Raw genomic sequence first — 22,779 nt, forward strand, 5'->3', positions numbered from 1 at the left:
ATGCAGTCACTTTTTTGTCATGCCCTGTGAGTATCCTTCTACTTTCATGCTATCTTTTTGTCTTCCAATGTTGTATGCAATACAGTTCCACTGGCATGCAATAGATATTTCATCCATGGAAATAGCCTTTAAATATTTATACTATATCTTCTACCTTATTTACCTTCTTATCTTATAACCCTTCTTGGTTATAATTCTATTAGTGGCAGGACACTTTGTATTAGACTTAAAGCTCACCCTGCTAATGTGTCAAGCATGGTAGTTTATGCACCCATAAGTAGGATGAAGAAAGTGAGGACTTCTATGAAAACTTACACATTGTTTTGGACTTCCTACCAAGGAGAGATGTACTTTGCTTCTTAGGGGACTTTAATGCAAAAGTGGGAAAGAGTATGAGAGTTAAGCCTGAGCATGGCATGTTTGGTCTGGGTGAATGTAACACCCATGGTGAAAAACTGCTGTTGGAATTTGCCCATACTAACAGATTAGTTATTACCGATACCTACTTCCAGAAACACCCACGATGGACCTATACTTGGACATCTAACATTGATAGGTCAAGGCACCAGACTGATTACATCCTGCCTCTCCAACAGTAGAAGACAAGCATTTCTGACCTGCACACTTTTTTTTTATGTTGCCCACGAAAGGCTATTTTGTAAACATATAGTACATTTTGTACCTTGGGTGCAAAGGATTTTTTGTTTCTCTTTTCAATTTTATATATATGTTGTTGTGGTTATAACCTTTCAGCTGTTTAGGGGCAGCTATATATGCTACCATCTAGGGAAATGACTATGAGTAAGATGGTATCCCTTGCCTTCCTTGCTGTACTAATCTTATGACTGTAGCTCGAAGAATTCAGACTCCTTTTGGTAATGTGTTTCTTAGACTAAAGTTTTTGATTGTGACCAGCATGCAAAACTGTTGGAAGTAATGAAAAGAATGGGTTTCCTCAACACAATCAGGCTGATAGCTAACTTGTACAGGGAGCAAGAAGCCATTCATATGGGAATATCCCCATTCCTCATCTGTTCCATAGGACTGATTGAGCCCTCCTAATGAGGGATTATATATTTATGAATGTAAATCCATGTGTGTTCATCGGGTCGGTTTGCCTGCTTGCAGGATGAAAAACTAAACAGATAAACTGGGGGGAAACCCTGCCGTCCACGCCCAAGACTGGCTAACTTGGCTATGGCTGAGAAAGATCATTAAGCTCCTTACGTCTTCAACAGTAATCAAATCTAGGATACTCCTTTCTCAGGCATATGGTTGTGAAACACATAGCCACTAGGCTAACCGTATGGACTTTATATATATAAAAATATATAGAATCCAGTTTACAATGGGAAAAGGAAAATAATAATAGTTTACCCTTCCTGGACACCTTAGTAACACTCCTTCCTAATGGTAACCTTTCCTTCACTGTATGTAGAAAACCTATTACACAGGCAGGTACATCCACAAACTCCCCCACCGTCCACCCCTCTCAACAATATGGCATTATTAAAATTCTTACCAATACAGTCCAGAATCTTTGTTCCAGTGGAACCTCCCTTTCAACTGAACTAAACCACATACACAACACCTTCCTTTCTAGTGGCTATTGCAATTACAGAATTAAAAAAATAATCATTTCCTTCCCCATCCCCCCAGCCATCTCTTCAGAAGGATTTAAGAAATGCCATCACATACCCTGCATCTATGGGACATCAAAAAAAATAGCCAGGTCCTTAAAAATGTACAACCTCCACACAGCATTTAAGTCCTACTGTAAACCTGCTACCCTTATCCATTCTACCAAAGATCAGTTATCTCCTCTCTCTCTCTCAGTACCTGGAGTATATAAAGTACCCTGTTCCTGAATGCTGGCTTACTTCAGACAGAGGTAGATTAGCAATCATCCGTTTAGAAGAACACAAATCATACATTTGCAATCACAACTATGGTCAGTTTGTCCTTGCAGACCATGTTTTGGATGCAATCCACAGGATCTCTTGGAGAAAAATCACCTTGCTCCACCATAGTAAATTCAAAAAAGAAAGACTGTTTTTAAACATTTTCCAAATTTCTTAATTCGGGAAATGTTTCCCAAACTTACCAAAATTTGGGAAACATTAATTATCAAAGGTCCCACTTTACATCCTAGACCACCTACAAATGCCCATAGAGGGTACACCACCTAGATAGGAATTTAGAGTCACCCACATGTTTCACTTAGTATTGTGTTGTATTTGAGTGTGTGTTTCAAGAGTTATTTGTAATCCCTGAAGATGTCTCAGTGACTGAGACAAAATATTGAAAGTATTAAAATTAGTTTTTAATCCTTTCATAGTGCTGTAAATATTCCATTAAACCTCCAACATGATTAAGAAAAATTATGATAAAAAAAGACACAAGTATTTTGATATTGTTGTCGCCAAAATGATTTTGGAGAAATAGAGAATTAATTAAAAAATAGAAATTATATTAGAGAGCTAAAATAGTTATATTGTAAAACACTTACATGGCTAACACTTGCGAAAAGAAATATAAAATTTATTAAAAAAAACTTCGATATATTTTTCAATACTATCCAACATGGACATCATCAGGGAGAGAAGAGAAGATGTTTTACATTTAAAACATGAATCACAAGAAATGAGTCACATAGCATGTGTTTCTTAACTTTTGTCTAAGTCACAGACAAGTTGACAGGTGAATGCACCATTATGGTTCAAAGGGCCAAGTTGGATAGCTTCTGTAACTAAAATTTAAATAAGATGATCAGTATTTTAAAAAATAAAATAAAATATGAACTGCTAATGGCATTACTTCCCAAAACATTGAAACTGGTACTCATTCAGAGTGATTTGGATGATTTTATAAGGTTTCACATGTTTCATGGTACAGACAATCAAATTTGAATATGCTAAAATAAAGAATCTTTTTCAGTTTCCATAAAATCCTGTGTTTAGTGTCATTGGTATGGGAAAAAATTCCATTCTTGTCAGATTCTAAAAATGCAATGTCTATACCAATATGTTCTTGGATTCTAATCTTAGTAGAATAGCCAATCTCTCCAAAGTAACAAAACCAATTAACAGGGCACTTGATAGACACCTTGTAAGGAGAGAGACAGAGAGAGGTGATAATTTGTCCTGGATAGATTATAGAAAAGAGGACAGCTTTGGATCTGGTTTGAAGGAAGTATATAAATTGTATTTAGGAAGCATCCGTGCTGTTTGTTCAGATGTTCATTTAATTTGATGATGTTGATGATTTATCCCTTCAGTCATTTTAGACTCTATGTGACTTTGTTGACTTGCCCACAAAGTGTTTCTGGTGAGATTTTTACAGGATAGTTCACCATTGCTCCCCCCCATTTTATCAATACTGGACGATGTCCTAAATGACATCGTCCAGTATTGTTCGACGTCAATAACGTTTTATATCTGCATTCTGTTATTTGAGTTTATGAATAGCCAGACGGTTATGATTTGTATTTATTAATTCTCTTGTTTAAACTTTAAGTTATACTATTTACACCCTGAAGATGTAAAAACTACGATTTACGAAACTTGTCGGGAACTATTATTTCAGTATTTTGTATAACTGATGTAATCACCGAAATATATCTTTTGGTAGTAATTTTTTTTCTGAGCAGGACGAAACTGCAAAGTTCAGTGAAATGAAACCCAATATGAGGTTGAGGAAAAATGTACAGAAGAGTAGATTTTTCTGGATGTTCCATAAAATAATCACCCAAACTTGTGAGATAGGACTATCCATCATTATTCTTTTTGATTTGATCAAACAACTTACTCCCTCCCATAAAATAGCTTGCATCAATAGTGAAATCTGGTTAACAATAGATTTAGGAAAATCAGCTTGTTAAAATCAAAGTCTCTTGAAGTGGTATGTTAGTGAAAATGGAAACTACATCAGTGGGAACCTGTATTTCATTATCTAGCAGACACAGATCGGTAATTACTTCTTTGAAGTCAAAATAGTTATATGAACATTTAAACATTAATGACAGGCAAATCAGTTTCTCCATCCATTTATTATAATATTATGAATTATCTAAAATAGAACATCGAAACGAATAAATATAAAATGTGAAATATTTTACGTATTTATATATTATTGTATATGTGGACTTATATTAATACCTGTGTATTAATACCTTCAATTTCTTTATAATGTTTTTTTTTTCCTCTTTTCTAGTCTTTTATAGGCCAATATTTCTTAATTAGTATGTTTTTAATTAGACTTTGGTATATGGCATTTCAACAGAGAATGAGGAAATATCTGATATTATTATTAATATTATCATCCCAAGACTGTCATGCAATCAAAGACTCATCTAGGAGGTCCTTTTGTTATACACACAGCTCATCATTCTGTGCCTTAAACTCAAATTCTCTGCAGACACCACACTCTCAGGCAAGGCATTCCAATCATTCACAACTCTGCATGCAAAAAAACCTGCTTCTCACACCCTCCTTATACAGCTTCCAGGGATGTCTTCTGGTCCCCCCCCCCAATATCCTGCCATTTGCTGTAAAACCTTTCTAATATTGATCTTATAACAACCCCTTACTAACTTGTAGGTCTCTATCATATTACCCCTCTTCCTCCTATCCACTAGACTCTGTAAATTGTATCTTCTCAACCTTTCCTCATATTCGGCATTCCAGAGATCAGAAACTACCTTAGTAAGTCGCCTCTGGACCCTCTCCGACATCTCTTCTTCCTTTTGAAAACCAGGTGACCAAATTTGTGTGCAGAAGTCCATGTGTTGCCTAATCAAACCTTATACAATAGAACAAGAATCTCCAAGAAGAACAAGAAGTCAGTGTCCTAAGCATCATTCCCAGAATTCTTTGTGTTGTCCTCACAATTTTGGCAATGTGTCCCTAAATTTCAGATCCTTATCCACTATCATCCCAAGATATCTTATTTCCTCCACCTCCAATATAATATGTCTAATAGCAATGTGTGCATTCTCCATCCGGTATGTTTTGAATTAATAAAAGCCCATGTTTCTAGGAGGAAGAAAAATCCTGTCATATGAAACCAGCTAAATCACCTTCAATAAAAATGTCTATAAACAACTTATGTTCAAGATAGGATTTGAAGTATTATTATTAGACCACCAGGGAGCCAAGGATTTATCAAGCCAGGCCATACTTCACCCACAAGAGCTGTCATACCTTCTCTTAAACTCACTCACACTAGATACACTCACTACTTCAAATTGGCAAACTGTTCTACTCACTTGCTGACTGATCTGAGATAAAAATTTAGCTCCTACCCCTTTCTTAATTGTACAGAAACTTAACTTCTATGGAAACCCTCTTGTCGTCTCCCCCACCTTCCATATAATGAAAAATTTTATTAACCAATTCTCTATAACAATCTGTCAGAAATTTAGAGACCTTTTTTATCATACCAATCATCTTGCTCCTGTTTAGGAGTGTCTGTTACTCTCATTATGTCCTCATAATCTAAATCACATAATCCTAATATAATCCTTGTAATTCTTCTTTGCACCCTTTCCATAGCTCCTTTATCACTTTGGAACTCAGAGACCAAATCTGAAAACAATAGTCCAGGCACACTCATATCAATACCTTGTAACGAGGCAAAATGACTTCCATATCAATGCTTTTTTTAACATCATGTATTATCCCCTGCTTTGTATTTGCAATCTTTGCTATGTGAACTTTGAATTTTAACTTCACATCCACCATGACTGAAAGATCTCTAGCCTTGTGAGTTACTACAAGCATAATCCACCAATGGGTAGATTATGCTTGTTGGATATCTAATCATGCCAAAGTGCATAACTTTACATATACTTACTTAATATATGTATTAGTGTTAACTTCTTTGTAGGATAAAACTACCAAATAATATCAGTTTTATGTTTCATTCTCTAGAAACACCAAGATAAATGCGACTTCGTTAAGCTTCAGTGTGAATACTGTGATGCCAAAGTGAATCGAATGAATTATGTGGATCACGTGTCCATCAGATGTTCAAAAAGCAAAATATCAAATGCCATCAAATGTTCCTTTTGTGGAGAAAAGATACCAAAGGAATCTCAGAAAGTAAGAGAAAAGAACTTTTCTACATCAGTCACATGAAAATCATTCTCTTATTTCAGTGAAATACTTGTCTGTTTCATCAAATGATTTGTATGCTCACCATTTTCATGAAAATTCTGAATTAGTGGACTATTTGGTAAAAATGTGATAAAGTGAATCACATGAATTATGTAGGTCATCTGTCTAGTAGATGTTCAAAGAGAATGGTCACATGTCCCTTTTCTGGAGAAAAAGTATGCAAGGAAAATTGGAAAGTAAGTGAAAAAATTTTTCAGTAGCTATGAACATCATTCTCTTTTTTGTTGAAATACTAGTAATTTTTAACAAATGGTTCACATGTTCACCATTTTATCTTTGCAATGTGTGATACTATTTCTCTTTCAGATCTCTTCCTCATTATTATTGTTTTCTTCACATTAAAAAACAAAAAGAAACTTTACCTTCAAACACAGGAGGTCCGAACTTCTCATCACCCTTATGGCTCCAAACCTATAGCACTATACTGCTGTGTATATTATTATTATTATTATTATTATTATTATTCAGGCCTCCATGGAGTCAGAAGATCATCGTGGGAGGTCCTTTCTAAGAAACACGTCTATCAAGACTCATCGAGGGAGGTCCCTCCTAGGAAACACAAAGTCTATCATACCGCTCCTTAAACGCATTGACTGTTCTCGATCTCACCACCCCATCAGGCAATGCATTCCATGGTTCAACCACCCTCCATGCAAAGAAACCACTCCTCACCCTCTTTCTCACAATTTCCTTTCATAACTTGCAGGGATGGCCTCTTGTCATGACTACTTCTTGCTGTTCAACCAAGCGAAGGAACTCCCAGTGTCAACCCTGTAACCACCTCTCAACAGTTTAAAAGTCTCTATCATATCACCTCTCCTTCTTCTATCCACCAAACTCTGCAGTCCACTCTCTCTCTCAGCTGATCCTCATAACTAACATTGTACAGTCCTGACACCATCTTTGTTATCTGCCTTTGTACCCTTTCCACAAATAATTTATCCCCTTCAAATCCTGGGGACAAGATCTGAGAACAGTGGTCTAAGTGTGGTCTGATCAGAGTCTTATACAACGGAATGATAACCATTTTATCTGTACAGGGCAGCGTCCTTCTCATTATTGCAGCAATCTGATGTGTTACCTTCACTACCTTTGCAATATGTCCCCTAAATTTCAGTTCTCTATCAATCATCAACCCGAGATCTCTTGTTTCCCCTACTTCCTCCAGTTTAACTCCTCCCATAGAGTGTGCAGCGTCCCATTGACGTGTCCCAAACCTCAAGACCTTACATTTTGCTACATTAAACTGAAACCCCCATTCATTTACCCATCCATCTAGCTTATTCAAATCCTCTTGCAGGGCTACCACATCTGCACTATTTCTAATAACCCTTCCCAGCTTCGCATCATCCACAAACAACTGACTATCCCCTTGCAATCCATGGACAATGTTGTTGATATAAAGGTTAAACAATATAGGTCCCAGCACTGAGCCCTGTGGAACACCACTTGTACCCTTCTGCCTGTTTGATACTGCTCCACCATACACAACTCTCTGATACCTATTGGACAGCCAATCCTGAATCTAGTTGACCAATCTGACATCCAGACCCATGTGCTGCAACTTGAATATCAGCTTATCATGTGGCACCCTGTCAAATGCCTTTGCTAAGTCTAGGAAAATGGCAGTATATGCCTTTCCCTCATCTAATGCTCTTGTAACTTTATCATAAAAGGCTGGCATATTGCTAAAACAAGAGCCCCCCTTCACAAATCCATGTTGACTCTCATAGATAACATTACTTTCATCTGCCCAATGGTGTATATGGTCCCTCATTACTTTCTCCAAGATCTTACTAACTGCTGATGACATGCAAACTGGCCTACAATTAGACACTTCTGGTCTGCTACCGCCCTTATGCAATGGCACTATCTTACCTTCCTTCCATTCCATGGGCACCTTTCCCGCAGCCAGACTTTCATTGAAAAGACAGGTCAAAGGCACTGTCAGTTCCTTACCACATTCTCTCAAAACTCCTGGTGAAATACCATCCAGTCCCACCGCTTTACTAACATCCAGAGGACTCAGTATGTGGAACACACCTGCCTCCTGCATCTCTAAACCTCGAATCTCCCCTCTCCCTCTAGTATTAAAATCGATTCCTCCAGGATGAAATAATACTCCAATAAAGCGTTCATCGAACAATTCCACTATGTCCTCTGCATCAGACACTCTATTCCCTTTTTTATCCCACAATGTCATTCTTCCACAGTCATTTCTCCTCCTACTGGCCACATAGCTAAAAATTCCCTAGGATTTTCCTTGGATCTAAGAGCCAATCTTTTCTCATATTCCAGTTTTGCCTTCCTTACCATACTAGTCACTTTCCTGGCCTGTCTCTTATATTCTTCATGCATCTTCTCTTCACCTGTCTCATATACAAGTTAAGCTATTTCAGTGTGTTAGACAGTGAATGGATGTTGACCAGATGCTGATTATGTGATTATTGGCTAGCTGGAAGGAAGAACATCCATGAAAATATCTGTATAAACAAGCTTAAGGCAGAACCATTGTCTTTGAGATACTTACTGTAAGATTCTGTGTTAGAGAGAGAGAGAGAGAGAGAGGCTAATAATTAACCCAGTGTCTTCTTTCAGAGAGTGTTGTGGTGCACCATCCCATAGGTGTAAGTCTGTTTAAGCACACATCTGACCTCACATGGAGTTCTACATAGCTCTAATAAAGTAATATAAAGTTAGAAATGAAGACTTCAAGAGGAATTTTTTTAAAAAATGAACCTAAAGAAAATAGCTTCATGTTAGTTTCACAAGAAATTATACAATTTGGTTAAGGAGTTTATGAATGAAAGAAAAATGAATACTAGAGAAAGATGAAAAATGCTTGGTGGTTTAATACAAGGGTAAGTGTGAGATTGGATGTAAAATGATAAAGAATGAGTCATTTATACAATAATGTGATTAAGCAAGAACAGGAGAGAGGAGAGAGAGGCATACACTTCACAAGTTTATAAACTGTTAGTCCAAATTCTGATTGGTCAGACCGTTAAATCAAATTCTTTATTTCATGTGGGTGTGGCTGGGCTCTAACTAGTGATGAGTGGATTCAAATCTAACTTTAGATATGAATATTTGTAAATGTTTTTGGTTGGTAGAGGAATTTTTCAACATGTAAAATTGTCTGCTTTCTTATTTGGAGTTGTGAAGTGGCTAGAAAGGTTTCCTGATTAGTCCCTTCTGACGTAGCACATAGCCCACTAACAGTAGTTTTATTAATATTCTATAGGCTTACAATGTTTCATATGGTGAAAAAAGAGCTATTGTTCTTAGCAATATGCTTGATACCAGAAACTGCTTGTTTTTACATTTCTGCAGTGTATTGATATATACACTGTTCTGTATTGATATATACTCTATAATTAATATTATTTTTATTTTCTTGATCAGTATGAATGTGCATGAAGGGAAGCTGTACTGTGTAAAGTGATTTCTGAATTCTGTCCCTACTGCATTGATTTTTTGCAAAAGCGAACATGTACTGCTCAAAACAATTAGGGGATATTCTTGTTATTCTTGTTAAAATTATAATTTTTTAATCTTGTTAAAATAAATATCAATTATTTAAACAATATCTCATCAATTACACCCTATCCATAAGAGATATATTTATTCATGTATAAAGTACCCAATAGTTATAATTATTTGCAGAAATTTATAATTATCCGACAGAAACTAAAATATCGTCTAATTGTTTTGAGAGCAGTGTATATAACATCACAACCTGCAGAAGCATCTATTAAAGACAGAATTGTGTTGCATTGTGTTTGTCATAGTGGTTGAAATCTATATCTATTCTATTTGGATGAGTGTAGTGAACGGATATATTTTCAGTGTTTAGTGACTGTTCCAATAGTAAAGTTTTTACTTTTTGCTCTGGTTCACTGATGAAAACAATGGAGGAAATTGTAATGTTCAGCAAGGATAATAGGTGAATATTGGATCACTTGGTTCCAATATCCCTTAGTTCTTCATGTCTGTTAAAGGCTAAGTGACGATCTTCCCCAAAGTCATTTAATTTTGATATGAGGGTCGGCTGAGGGAATGTGGACTGCAGAGTTTGGTGGATAGAAGAAGGAGAGGTGATATGATTGAGACTTTTAAACTGTTGAGAGGTGATTACAGGGTTGACATTGGGGAGTTCTTTAGCTTGGTTGAACAGCAGGAAGGAGTAATGACAAGAGGCCATCCTTGGAAGTTACGAAAGGAAACTGTGAGCAAAAGGGTGAGGAGTGGTTTCTTTGCATGGAGGGTGGTTGAACCATGGAATGCATTTCCTGATGGAGTGGTGAGAGCGAGAACGGTCAATGAGTTTAAGGAGTGGTATGATAGACTTTGTGTTTCTTGGGGGGGGGGGACCTCCCCTCGATGAGTCTTGATGGACTTTGTGTTTCTTAGGAAGGACCTCCCACGATGAGTCTTTTGACTCCATGGAGGCCTGAATAATAATTAAGTGATCACTTATCATTTTTAATAATTTCAAATAATTAACATTTGAAAAAAAGTATTATTATAAGTACAATCAGCATTATTAGAACATTGCTGATGAAACTGAGACTAACTTCATTGAAAGGATGAAACATGGTGGATAAAAGAAACTCAATAAACAACAGAAAAACAGAATCAAACAAACTGAAGGAAAGGGACAAGAAGATCTGTAACTCAGTTCAGTGTGTCCAGAGTAGTCTGTGTGTATAGATAAAATATGCTACACATATTTTATCTACTTACCTTCATAGCTTACCTTGCTTCATTTCTGTGCAACACATGCTGACAAGCTATGCATAACTGCAAGCAGTGCTCTGTTTCAACTTGTGTGAGTACAGAAGCTAGTGTGAGTGAGCATCAGACAGTTGGAAAGCTGTGATATGAAGAGTTGCAATATTCTCTCTCAAATAAGATGAACATGAAATTGTAGCATGCATGAAGCAGTTAAGTGTACTTACTAGAAAAAAGTATGGTGATGAAGCTAGCGTATGGTGATATTTCTTGATTAAACTGTGATATCTTTTATCATAGCAATGGATAAAGAACACCAAAGTTATGGTGTCATTTTGGACATTTCTATATTCCCTTTCAATTTATTTAACAGTTTGTGGTGTGGAAGTCTATCAAAAGGTTTTGCAAAATCTAAATATACCACTATATATGCATCTCCCTAGTCCATGACATTTGTCGCCTTGTTACAATACATTACCAAGTTAGTAAAACATGATTGCTCTTTAACAAACCCATGCTGATAACCACAGAAAATACTGTTATCTATTATAATGCTGCTGTCATCAACCCATTTCTCTTAACTTTTTTATGTTAATTGCTTTTTGTTTTTTTATGCAATGTATTTTCTTAAAGAATAATGCAAAAATATCTGTTTCATGATGTTCTGTACTGTTAGTTTTTCATATATAGAAATCATTAAAAATTATATCAGTTTTATGCTTTATTCTCTAGGAACATGAAGATAAATGTGACTTTGTTAAGCTTCAGTGTGAATACTGTGATGTCAAAGTGAATCGCATGAATTATGCAGGTCATGTTTCCACCCGATGTTCAAAGAGAAAAATACTAAATGTTATTTGTTCCTTTTGTGGAAAAGAAGTACTGAAAGAATCTCAGAAAGTGAGTAAAATGAATTTTTCTACACAAATAACTATGAAAAGCATTCTCTTATTCAGTGAAATACTCATCATTTTTAATAATAGTCTACATGTTCACCATTTTCTTCACCTGTCAACTGTAAGGAGATGTGAGCAGAGGAGAGTGGTTTGTGAGTGGAATGCATTTCCTTAGTGTGTTGTGAAGATAGACGCATTGAATCAGTTTAAGGCATGATTGGTTGAGCTTTGTGTATTATTATTATTATTATTATTCCGGGCAACTCCAAGGAGTCGACAGACTCATCGAGGGAGGCCCTAACATCATGTCAAGAACAACTATTCGACATTCACACAGTATCTATCATACTTTGCCTTGAACTCATTCACGGTTGTAGCACCCACAACAGACTCTGGCAACTTATTCCACTCATTCACCACTCTCCAAGTAAAAAACCTAGCTCTAACACCCTTGTTAACAACATTCTTGTCCAGCTTCACTGCATGGCCCTAAGTTCACCTGTAAAGTTTAGCTGTAGGTTCACCGTTTTTTGTTTTTTTTTTTGCAAAAAAAACACAAAAAAATGGTGAACTTACAGCTAGCTCAATTTCCAAACTGAGTGTCACAGTGATTTTTTTAATTCTTTCAGTATATTTTTCAGACTGCTACTGAGTTAGTTTGGACCCAACTACTTAATAAACAGAACTGTCACGTATTTCTTTTGGCCTAGGGATATGATAAAATTACCGGGACACTAAGAATGGGAAACCAAGAAAGTTTCAAATCTTAATCAGTTATTATTATTATTATTATTATTATATCCCAAGACCTCATGGAGTCAAAGACTCATCTGGGAGGTCCTTTTATGACACACTCATCTCATCATACTGTGTCTTAAACACACTCAAACTCCTTGCAGTCACCGCACTCTCAGGCAAGGCATTCCAATCATTACAACTCTGCACGAAAAAAACCTGCCTCTCACTCCCCTACTTACACCCTCTTTATACAGTTTCCAGGGATGACCTCTGGTTCTTCCCTGATCTCCCACTATTCTCTGTAGAACTTCTCCACCATTGATCTTATAACAACCCCTTACCAACTTTTAGGTCTCTATCATATCTCCCCTCTTCCTTCTCTCCACCAGACTCTGCAAATTACATCTTCTCAATCTTTCCTCATACTCAACATTCCAGAGGTCAGCCTTAGTCAGTTGCCTTTGGACACTTTCCAACATCTCTTCATCCTTCTGAAAACCCAGTGACCAAATCTGGGCACAATAGTCCGTGTGTGGCCTAATCAAAGCCTTATACAATGGAACAAGAATCTCCCTACTTCTACACGTCAGTGTTCTCCGCATCATTCCCAGAAGTTCTTTGTGTTTTCTTCACAATTTTGGCGATGTGTCCCCTAAATTTTAGATCCTTATCCACTATCACCCCAAGATCTCTTATTTCCTCTACTTCCAACAATATATTCTCACCAAGCATAAATTCTGCATCCCATCTTTGTTTTCCAAATTTTAAAACCTTACATTTTGCAACATTGAACTCACATCCCCATTTGCTTGCCCAATCACTCAATTTATTCAAGTCTTCTTGCAAGGCCACAACATCTTCACTACTCTTTATGGTTCGTCCCAACTTTGCATCATCTGCAAACAACTGAATATCTCCATCCAAAATATCATTAATATGCAAGTTAAAAAGTAATGGCCCTAAAACAGACCCCTGAGGAACTCCACTAGTGACTTTTATTTTCCTGGATATTGCACCCCCATACACAACTTGTTGATACCTATCAGATAGCCAGTCTCCAATCCAATGCACTAATCTAATATCCAACCCCCATCTGCTCTAGTTTGACTGTCAACTTATCATGAGGTACTCTATCAAAAGCCTTTGTGAAATCCAAGTATATTACTGTGTATCCTTCCCCTCTGTCCAAGGAAGCAGTCATTTTATTGTAAAACATGACCTCCCTTTAGCAAATCCATGCTGTCCATCAAAGATTATACCATTGTTTTCAACCCATCTCCGGATCCTAGTTCTCACAAGCTTCTCCAACAACTTAACCACAACACCTGACACACAGATAGGCCTATAGTTTGATGCTTGAGTGCAATCTAACTGCTGTTCATACCTCTCTTTAGCTACTCTCACCAACCAAGTCACCCTCCTTGCATGGCCTTTGTAGACCTCATGAAGTGGCACAATCTTGCCCTCCTTCCACTCTTTAGGAACTTGACCAAGTGCAAGATTCGTACTAAAAAAATATGTCAAGGCAAGTGTCAACTCTCTGGCACATTCCTTCAGAATATGCAGTAATATATTATCAAGTCCTACAGCCTTATTTACATCTAGTTTACTCAACTTCTCAAACACCTCTTGCTCACTTACAGTCAGTCTCTCCTCTTCATCATCAACTGCTCTCAATCTCTCCATGAAGTCACATTCACAAGATTGAAAGATCTTTATGAACTGCTCATTAAGTATCTTCACCACACATTCTGCAACAGCTGTCTTTATACCATTTCCTCCAATCAATGTCATCCTTCCATAATCATTCTTTCTTTTGCTGGCTACATATCGAAAGAACTCCCTAGGATTCTTTTTGGCTTCATTAGCTAACTGCTGTTCATACCTCTCTTTAGCTACTCTCACCAACCAAGTCACCCTCCTTGCATGGCCTTTGTAGACCTCATGAAATTGGTTACTTCCACTTCTCTTATGCTGCCTCCACAATGCCTTTTTCTCTGTGTCGCATGCTTAATGTCTTTATTCATCCATCTCACACCTACCTTATTTAACCTTCTCACCCTTGGAATACATTTAGACATTGCATCTACTAAATAGTTTTTGAAAATCCCCCAAGCTGCATTGATCTCTTTTCCAGCTAACTCCTCATTCCATGCTACACCCGCAAGCTGTCTCCTGAGCTCTTCATAATCACCCCCCCCCCTTGTAGTTCCACATATACCCTTTTTTCACAGGGGTCCTTGCACTGCTGGCAACCACCCAGGTAATCACCTCATGGTCACTTTCACCAATTGGTGGATGTTTTGACACCTCATTTATAATTACATCCTCTGATGAGATGACCAAATCCAAGACCCTTAATCCTCGTGTGCCCTCTGTTACATACTGTCTGAGGTAGTTATCCCTCAAAAACTCAAGAAACTCGTTTTCTTTACTTCCAGTTGCTATCTCTTCATTCCAGTCTATATTGCCATAATTAAAATCACCCATAATGATCACCCTTTTCTTATTTGCTTGGCTTATTTGACTATACATTTCACTATCACCACCATCCACATTACCAGGTCTATAACAACATCCCACCAAGTATTTGATTCTATTCACCTCTATCTCACACCATACTGCCTCAAAACCACTGGCCCTATTTCCCTCTTGCATCTCTACCTTGTATGGACATAATTCTTTCTCTATCATCAATAGCACTCCCCTCCCTTTTTACCCCTTCTGTTTTCACGAAACATATCATACCCTTCCATCTCTATTCCTGTCAGAATGTCGTCCTCATCTAACCATGTCTCACTTATTCCGACAATCTTTGGGTGAACAGACGCAATTAGTGCAACCATTTCATCCACCTTGTTTCTTATACTTCTAGCATTGGTATACAAACATGACAACAGCTCATTTCTGGATCTACAGCTAGTTCCACTGATACCACTCACTCGATGTGATCTCTCCATGCTGGACTGGGGCCATTTCCCTTTCTGCTTCTTCATTTTAGAACTCTTTTCAATTTCATCTGTTTGCTCTTGATCCCTGGTTATCCCATTTCTTTCCTGCCTACACATGCTCTCACCTCCTCTTGGAGCATCCACCTTTCTCACGCTGTGTACCCCTGGCCACCCTGAGCCTCCCTGTTTCCCTGCTCCTCTTGCACACCCATTCTCTCATTTTCTATACTCATACCACTCACTTCCCCATTCATTTCCACTTGTTCAATCTCTCCTGCTCTTCCACATCACTTCCCACTCGATCTGATTCATTCTCTCTATTCACTTCTCTACCTTCCAGCAGCAGTCTCTCCAAGCAACTCACACCATAACCACTGAAATGCAGTCCATCGCTCCCATACAGCTCACTTTGTCCCTCAAACTCATTCCACACATTAACAAACTGTACTCCCATCTCCTCATACATTTCAGCCAGAATATCATTCATAATCCTTGCTCTCTGCCTCATTTCACCACAATCATACCTGGGCAACACACTGACTACCCTTCCTGTCACACTATTCTCTTTTATCTTTCTAAGCAGCCTCCTGACATTCATTCTGACATGCTCTTTGTTCTCTCTCAAATCATTTGTACCAATTAATACAATTAATTCTTTTGCTTGCTCCCGACTCATATCCAATGCCTCAATCACTCTACTCATTTTATCGCCTGGAAAACATACCTTGTGCATTTTATCCTCTAGCACACCTTTAATAATGGAGTCACCATACAATGCCACTCGCTCATCTTTCGTTAACTCTTTCATGCCATCATGATTTATTTTAATAGTTTTGACCTGAATTCTCTTAATTTCATTCCGCATCCATTTCATTTCTTGCCTCATTCAATCCAATTCACTTTTCGAATCTCGCGACACATTCTCCCTACCATTAAATCTTTCCAACTTTCTAACTCTCGACCCCATCTTCTCATTTTCCCTCTCATTCATCCTTCTTTGTTTCCGTAATTTCAGTCCAACATACATCCAACTTTCACTCTCATTTATCTTGCTTTGTTTCCATACTTTCAGACTAACATGCATCCAACTTTCGCTATCATTCTTCTCACTTTTACTCTCATTCATCTTTCTTTCTTTCAGTATTTTCAGTCCAACATGCGTCCAACTTTCGCCATCATTCATTCTTTTTTCGCTATCATTTATTCTTTCGATTTTTTTTACTTGCAATTTCTGCATCACGCCATTTCTACTTTCATTCGTTCTCTCAATTTCATTTCTTTCCATCACTCTCGCCTCACTTTCATCCCTGTTAACATCCGTTACTGTTTTCAAATCGCTCTTTTTCTTTTTTCCTGATTTTTTAACATTTTTTCGCCTCTCTTTCTCACCATCCCTCTCTATCAAACGTGCACTCACAACACAATCGTTACTAACACTTTCTGTCATCAATTTCATATTTGCATTCATCATTTCCTCATTCAGGTCACACCTTGCACACACACTCTCCTTCCATCCGCGCTAAACATCCACAAATCATTTATGTAATTGAAGGAATACATATAACAGACCTCACACTCAACGAAACAACTGAAATCTAAATTAAAATCATGGAATGACAATGCCGCTGCCATTTTTTTTTTTTCCCTGCAGGTCACTAGGTCTAATAATAACGATTTTCTAATTGGTTTAGGCAAGAAAAATCCCCCAATACTCTTACTCAAACAATTACGCATATATAATTAATTATTCCTAGAATAACTTATCTGAATCAGGAGCTCTTCTTAGGCACGTCCACAGCGCTTCAAACAGTTGCTGAACAAGATGATAAACTAGGCTGCTAATATTCAGAAAATAAAATGTGGGCATGTTAAGGATATGTGGTAATTGTTTCTCAGCTGCATAAATTCATTTTCTGGTATTTTAACACTAATTAAAATGTTCTGGTGCTTTTTTTTTTGTTGCAAGTACTTGATCACTTCAGTTGCATATCAGTCTTAAATATATAAATTGGACTGACATTTATGTTTACATCTCTAATGTGCTGGAATGGCATGCTAAGTCTTTCTCATTTGCTTATGCCTATGAGGATTCCAATTAAAGTGTTAGGAAAAAAATTTCTACAAATGAACTTCATTGGCTGAGCTGGTGAGTAGCTGAAAACTGTGTATAAGACTGCGTGTGTACTTCGTATGATGAATCTCTGACTCAATGGCGGTTAGATGTTAATAATAATAAAAATAATAATAAAATTATTTACAGATTGACATTTCATTAATCAATTGATGGCACTATTTGGGAGTAGTTCCTTAAGCCTGAAGGGTTGGAATGCATGGAAGAGTCACCAACGATATGACATAGTTAGTCCAATGCCACACGTTCAAAAGATTGATTGTGAAATTTCTCACAGGCTTTATTCAGTCCTAAATCTGTTTAGTTCTGGCTCCCGAAGTGTCGAGGTAGATTGAATCCTGGAAATTTGACAGTTGGATCTGTGATGAAATACTTATTTGTAGTTTGAAGTACACACACAGTCTTATTAATTTAATTTAATGGAACTTCCAGAGTCTTCTCCGAAAGTTCCATTAAATTATAACACAAATGTAAATCAGCACCTAAGCTTAACTACTAATTAGGGTCATCGGTTAACTTCTTGGGTTTTGACAATGTTATTATCTTTGATTTATGCCAAAGTTCATATATAGGGAGCAGTAAAGTAATGTTTTTTTTTTTTTTTTTTTTTTTTAATTCTCTAGGAACATGAAGATAAATGTGACTTTGTTAAGCTTCAGTGTGAATACTGTGATGCCAAAGTGAATCGAATAAATTATGTGGATCACGTGTCCATGAGATGTGCAAAGAGAATGGTCAGTTGTCCCTTTTGTGGAAAACAAATGCTGAAAGAATTTCAGAAAGTAAGTGGAAAGAAATCTTCTCTGTCAATGAATATGAAATCATTCCTGTAATACTTGTCACTTTATTTTTACCAAATAGTTCACATGTTTGCAGTTTTCTTCACAGTGTAGCAGTGTTTGCACTGGTATCTCTTCCTTATTATGAATGCCTTTTGTGCATTAAAAATTTATCATTTATAAAGAGGAATCTAAACATGATTTGATCTGGAGATTGTAATACCTAAAGCACATCAGTGCCATGTATTGGCAAGTTAAGAAAAAATGAAAGAGCTGTGTATATTTTTAAAACAACTAGAAATTGTACTCCTCTAAGACACTGAGGTAAATGGGATGGATGAAAGAAGACAAGCTGGTTCAGTATGTTTTGAGTTGGACAGTGAGTGGATGTTGACTGGTAGTTCTTAGGTGGTTATGGGCTTGACAAAAAGTGGAGGAATAGTGCCTAGCAGTAGAGTGGAGCTCTTTTGGGGCACTATCCCACAGGTCAGAAGAATATTTTAAAATAGGGCAGATCTGAGATTTATATAGTTTTAGGAGTTGCATAGGAGAGAAGTAGTCTTGAGAAGAAATCACACCTAAAGAAGAAGCAGACGAGGCTGTGGATATGATGTGATTTGCTTACACCACAAACACTGGAGATACATCTGTTCATGAAGACATATCTGATCTAGCATGGAGGTCTAGATATTATCAAAGATGTAAGGAGGTGAAGCGTGGTCATTCTTACATAAAATAAGACAGCATTGCATTTTAGTAGCAATGAAAGTTTATAAAGTTATTTCTCTCACTAAAATATCACAAGGATATCAGTGTTAAGGTGGATACTCTTTTTAAAAGATCATCATTATGATGATCTCTTATCTTGGGATTTATGGGCTCTGTGATGTTTGACAAATGGGAGAAAAAGGAATGGTGAGAACTGTGATCATGGATAGGAGAAAGAGCACATGCAAAAGTTCCATGGTGTACTCCCACTTTGGTGGGAACATCTGCAGAAAGGAGGTTATCCATCATGATATACGAGGGTAGTCTGAAAAGTTCTCGGCCTCGACCATAGATGGCAACACTGTTGGCAAGATTTTTTTTTTCTAAGTTAGTACATCTTTCATAAGCATCCATGTGAAATTGCAAGTCATTCTATCAAATAGTTTGTTTTATACAGCTTTCTGAAGCAAAAGTGTCATCTGTATCCCTTGAAATGGATAAAATTGAGTATTGTGCACTTATAATATAACTGTACAATTTTCAACAAATAACTGTACAATTTTACAAAATTCTTTGTAAAAGAAGGTTTAACAACAAAAGAAATTCATTCAAAGTTCATAAAAGTTTATGGGTACTCTTCTCCTTCATTTTCGACAATTAAGAAATGGAATGCCGAGTTTAAATGTGGCCTTACCAGTCTTGAAGATGATCCACGTGAAGGCCATGCAAAAAGTGTAACAACATCAGAAATCATTGATCAAGTGCACGATATGGTATTGGATGACCATTGAGTCAAAATGCGTAAAATTGCTGAAACTATAGGCTTTTCAAAAGAATATATAGGATATATTTTGCATGAAGAATTACAAATGAAAAAGCTTTGTGCAAGATGGGTGCACCGCTTCTTCACAGCAGAAGCTGGTTCTTTGCTGTTGAACAACCTGTTCAACAGCAAAGAAGACAAAGTTGGTTCCATGAAGGAAAGGTCATGGCATCGGTGTTTTGGAATACTAAAGGCATTTTGTTTATTAATTATCTTGAAAAGGATAAAACAATAACCGGGCAGTATTATTCCGATCTTTGAACCAGACTAGATGAAAAAATTAGTGAGAAAAGACCTGGTTTGCAGAAAGAAAAAAAACCATCTTTTATCAGGACAATGCACCTGCCCATTAAGGTGTTTTAGGAATGGGAAAATTAAGAGATCTGCATTATGAATTGTTGGAACATCCACCCTATTCAAAAAATATTCCCAAACTAAAACTCTTTCTTGTTGGTCAGCATTTTTCTTCGAATCAATTGCAGTTGTAGAGGGGTATTTTGCAGATCTTACTGAGAACCACTATAGGGACGGGATAATGGTGCTGGAGCATCGCTGGAATAAATGTATTAGTCTTAAGGGAGATTATGTTGAAAAAAAAATTTTGAAATTATAATTTCATTTTTTCATTGTTAGGCTGAGAACTTTTCAGACCATCGCCATGTGTATGACTGGCATAGGGAAATTGGCAGTCTAGTTGCAAAATAAACAAGTTAAAAATGAGAGGAGATGAAGGGAAAGTGTATGTAAGTCATGCAATCCAGTGGTGGGGAGACAATAATGAGAGAAGGGAGAAGGGAGATACCTTTGAACATTTACAGATTCATTCAAATTCTGATTTGATAGAACATTAAAACATATTGTGTACATAATTTTTTGAATGTAGGGGTGCTTAAGTAGGGGTGCTTAAGGGTCAAAGCTGTATAACTGAGAGGAGACCTCCACATAGCCTTTAGAGGAATGCGGAGAACCGACCAGGGCTTCTGACCTAATGTCCAATCCTCACCTTCTCGTGGTGCACCCTGTTGGGTATCTACTTTGATACTGAACGAACGAGGATGGGCTGGCAATTTGGGATTTAGCCGACCAAATTGTATTCTTATTGGTTAAACCAAAATAAAAAATGATGGTACAACATGACAAAATTTCATGCCGGCTGGGGCGTCGCCCGGTTAAACAAGGCCCCCGTTGTTTTCGCCAGGGAACCAGGGCGAACAGCGAAAAGTCAGCTACTGGAACAAATCTGAAAACAAACCCCAACTCAACATCACCAGAGTTAAAGATCGGTACTATCAACGTAAGAAGCCTGAATGGCAAAGAAATGGAGCTAGCTGAGGAATTAGATAAGTACCAGATCGACATAATAGGGGTGACTGAAACAAAAAAGATCAAAACTGGTGAGATCTTTCTGAGCAATAAATACAAAATGTTATATTCAGGCAATGACAATCAAGGAAAAGAAGGAGTAGCCATAGTATTCAACACAAAATACGAGGCTAATCTTCTTGAATGGCAGTCAGTCTCAAGTAGAGTAATGTGGGCAAATATGAGAATGGGGAACTGGACAATGAGACTTATTTGTGCCTATGGTCCCACAGAAGGTTCTACTAAGGTAGAAGTGGAGGAATTTTTTGAGGCTTTAGAAAAAGCAACTGACACAATGAAAAATGAAAAGTTGGTCCTTGTTGGGGATCTAAATAGTAGAGTAGGAAATGATTGTGAGACATACAAAAATATTTTGGGAAAATTTGGAGAAAAGAGCAAAGCTAATAATAATGGCAAATATCTGTTGGATTTCTGCTCAGGACATGGACTGGTTATTACTAACACCATGTTCCAACATAAAAATGTGCACAAATTCACATGGAGAGAAGAGGCTAGGAATAAGAAAAGTCTCATTGACTATGTTATTGTTGATAGTGATGTTTTCTCCCTGGTGCAGGACACCAGAGTGTACAGAGGATTTGAAATTGGAAGTGATCACTATTTAGTCTTGAGCAGGATTAAATTGAATTTCATATTGAAAAGAATAACATGTAAGAAAGTTTTAAAGCGAATAAAAGTTGAGCAGCTCTCAGATGTGAACTGTAGACTAAAATACAGAAATATTATTGAAAAGAAAATGAAAGAGTTTGAGAACAGGAATCAAACCTTGGAGATTCAGTGGCAAACTCTGAAGGAAACATTGATTGATTCTGCCAGAGAGGCATGTGGTGAGGTTGTGTGCAAGGATAAAAAAATCAGAACTCCCTGGTGGACACAGGAAGTTAAAGAGGTAGTGAAGGAAAAGAAGAAAGCATATCAAAAGTTCCTGGCAAATAAGTCAGCTTTTACTCTTACAGAATACAGAGACAAATGTAAGAAAGCTAAACAGTGTGTAAAACTAGCTAAACAAAAGTCATGGGAGGACTTTGGCAAGAATATAGAAAATAAATATCAAGAAGGTGGCAAAATATTCTGGAGGTTGTTGAAGAAGCTTAGGAATGGAGGAAAGAGTGCTGTAAAAGGAATTAGAGATGATAAAGGTGAAATGAAAACAGGAGAAAAAGATATCCTTGAAGTATGGAGTAATTACTTTGAAAAACTGCTAAATGAAACAAGCAGTGATGACAGCACAGTGATAAAAAACACTGACCAGGTATGCAGTCAGGAATACATATCCATACTTGAAGTAGAAAAAGCCATCAAAGGCTTGAAATGTGGAAAGGCAGCAGGAGTAGATGATATTCGACCAGAAATGCTGAAGTATGGTGGTATAAGAGTCTTACAGTGGCTGCACTGCATAGTTCAGAAAGCCTGGACAGAGGGACGAATTCCCGATGATTGGAGTAGAGCTCTCATAGTAC

General features: G+C 37.1%; 1 protein-coding gene across 5 annotated transcripts in view; it reads left to right on the plus strand.

Moving 5' to 3' along the window:
* The window catches only part of LOC150106115 (uncharacterized), a 171,668-nt gene that overhangs the window by 25,175 nt on the left and 123,714 nt on the right, over positions 1 to 22,779 (plus strand). For 4 of the 5 annotated variants that reach the window (XM_090394488.1, XM_090394490.1, XM_090394491.1 and 1 more), the window contains 3 exons: positions 5,931 to 6,101; positions 11,643 to 11,810; positions 18,250 to 18,408. In XM_090394488.1, the coding sequence (XP_090250614.1) occupies positions 5,931 to 6,101; positions 11,643 to 11,810; positions 18,250 to 18,408 (498 nt within the window). Of the gene's footprint in view, positions 1 to 5,930; positions 6,353 to 11,642; positions 11,811 to 18,249; positions 18,409 to 22,779 lie in introns of those variants that run through there. The other variant, XM_090394492.1, reaches the window with a different exon arrangement.

This window comes from Typopeltis vanoorti, chromosome 6 (assembly GCF_054136105.1).
Source record: "Typopeltis vanoorti isolate ZY-2024b chromosome 6, IOZ_Tvanoo_1.0, whole genome shotgun sequence".
NCBI lineage: Eukaryota > Metazoa > Arthropoda > Arachnida > Uropygi > Thelyphonidae > Typopeltis > Typopeltis vanoorti.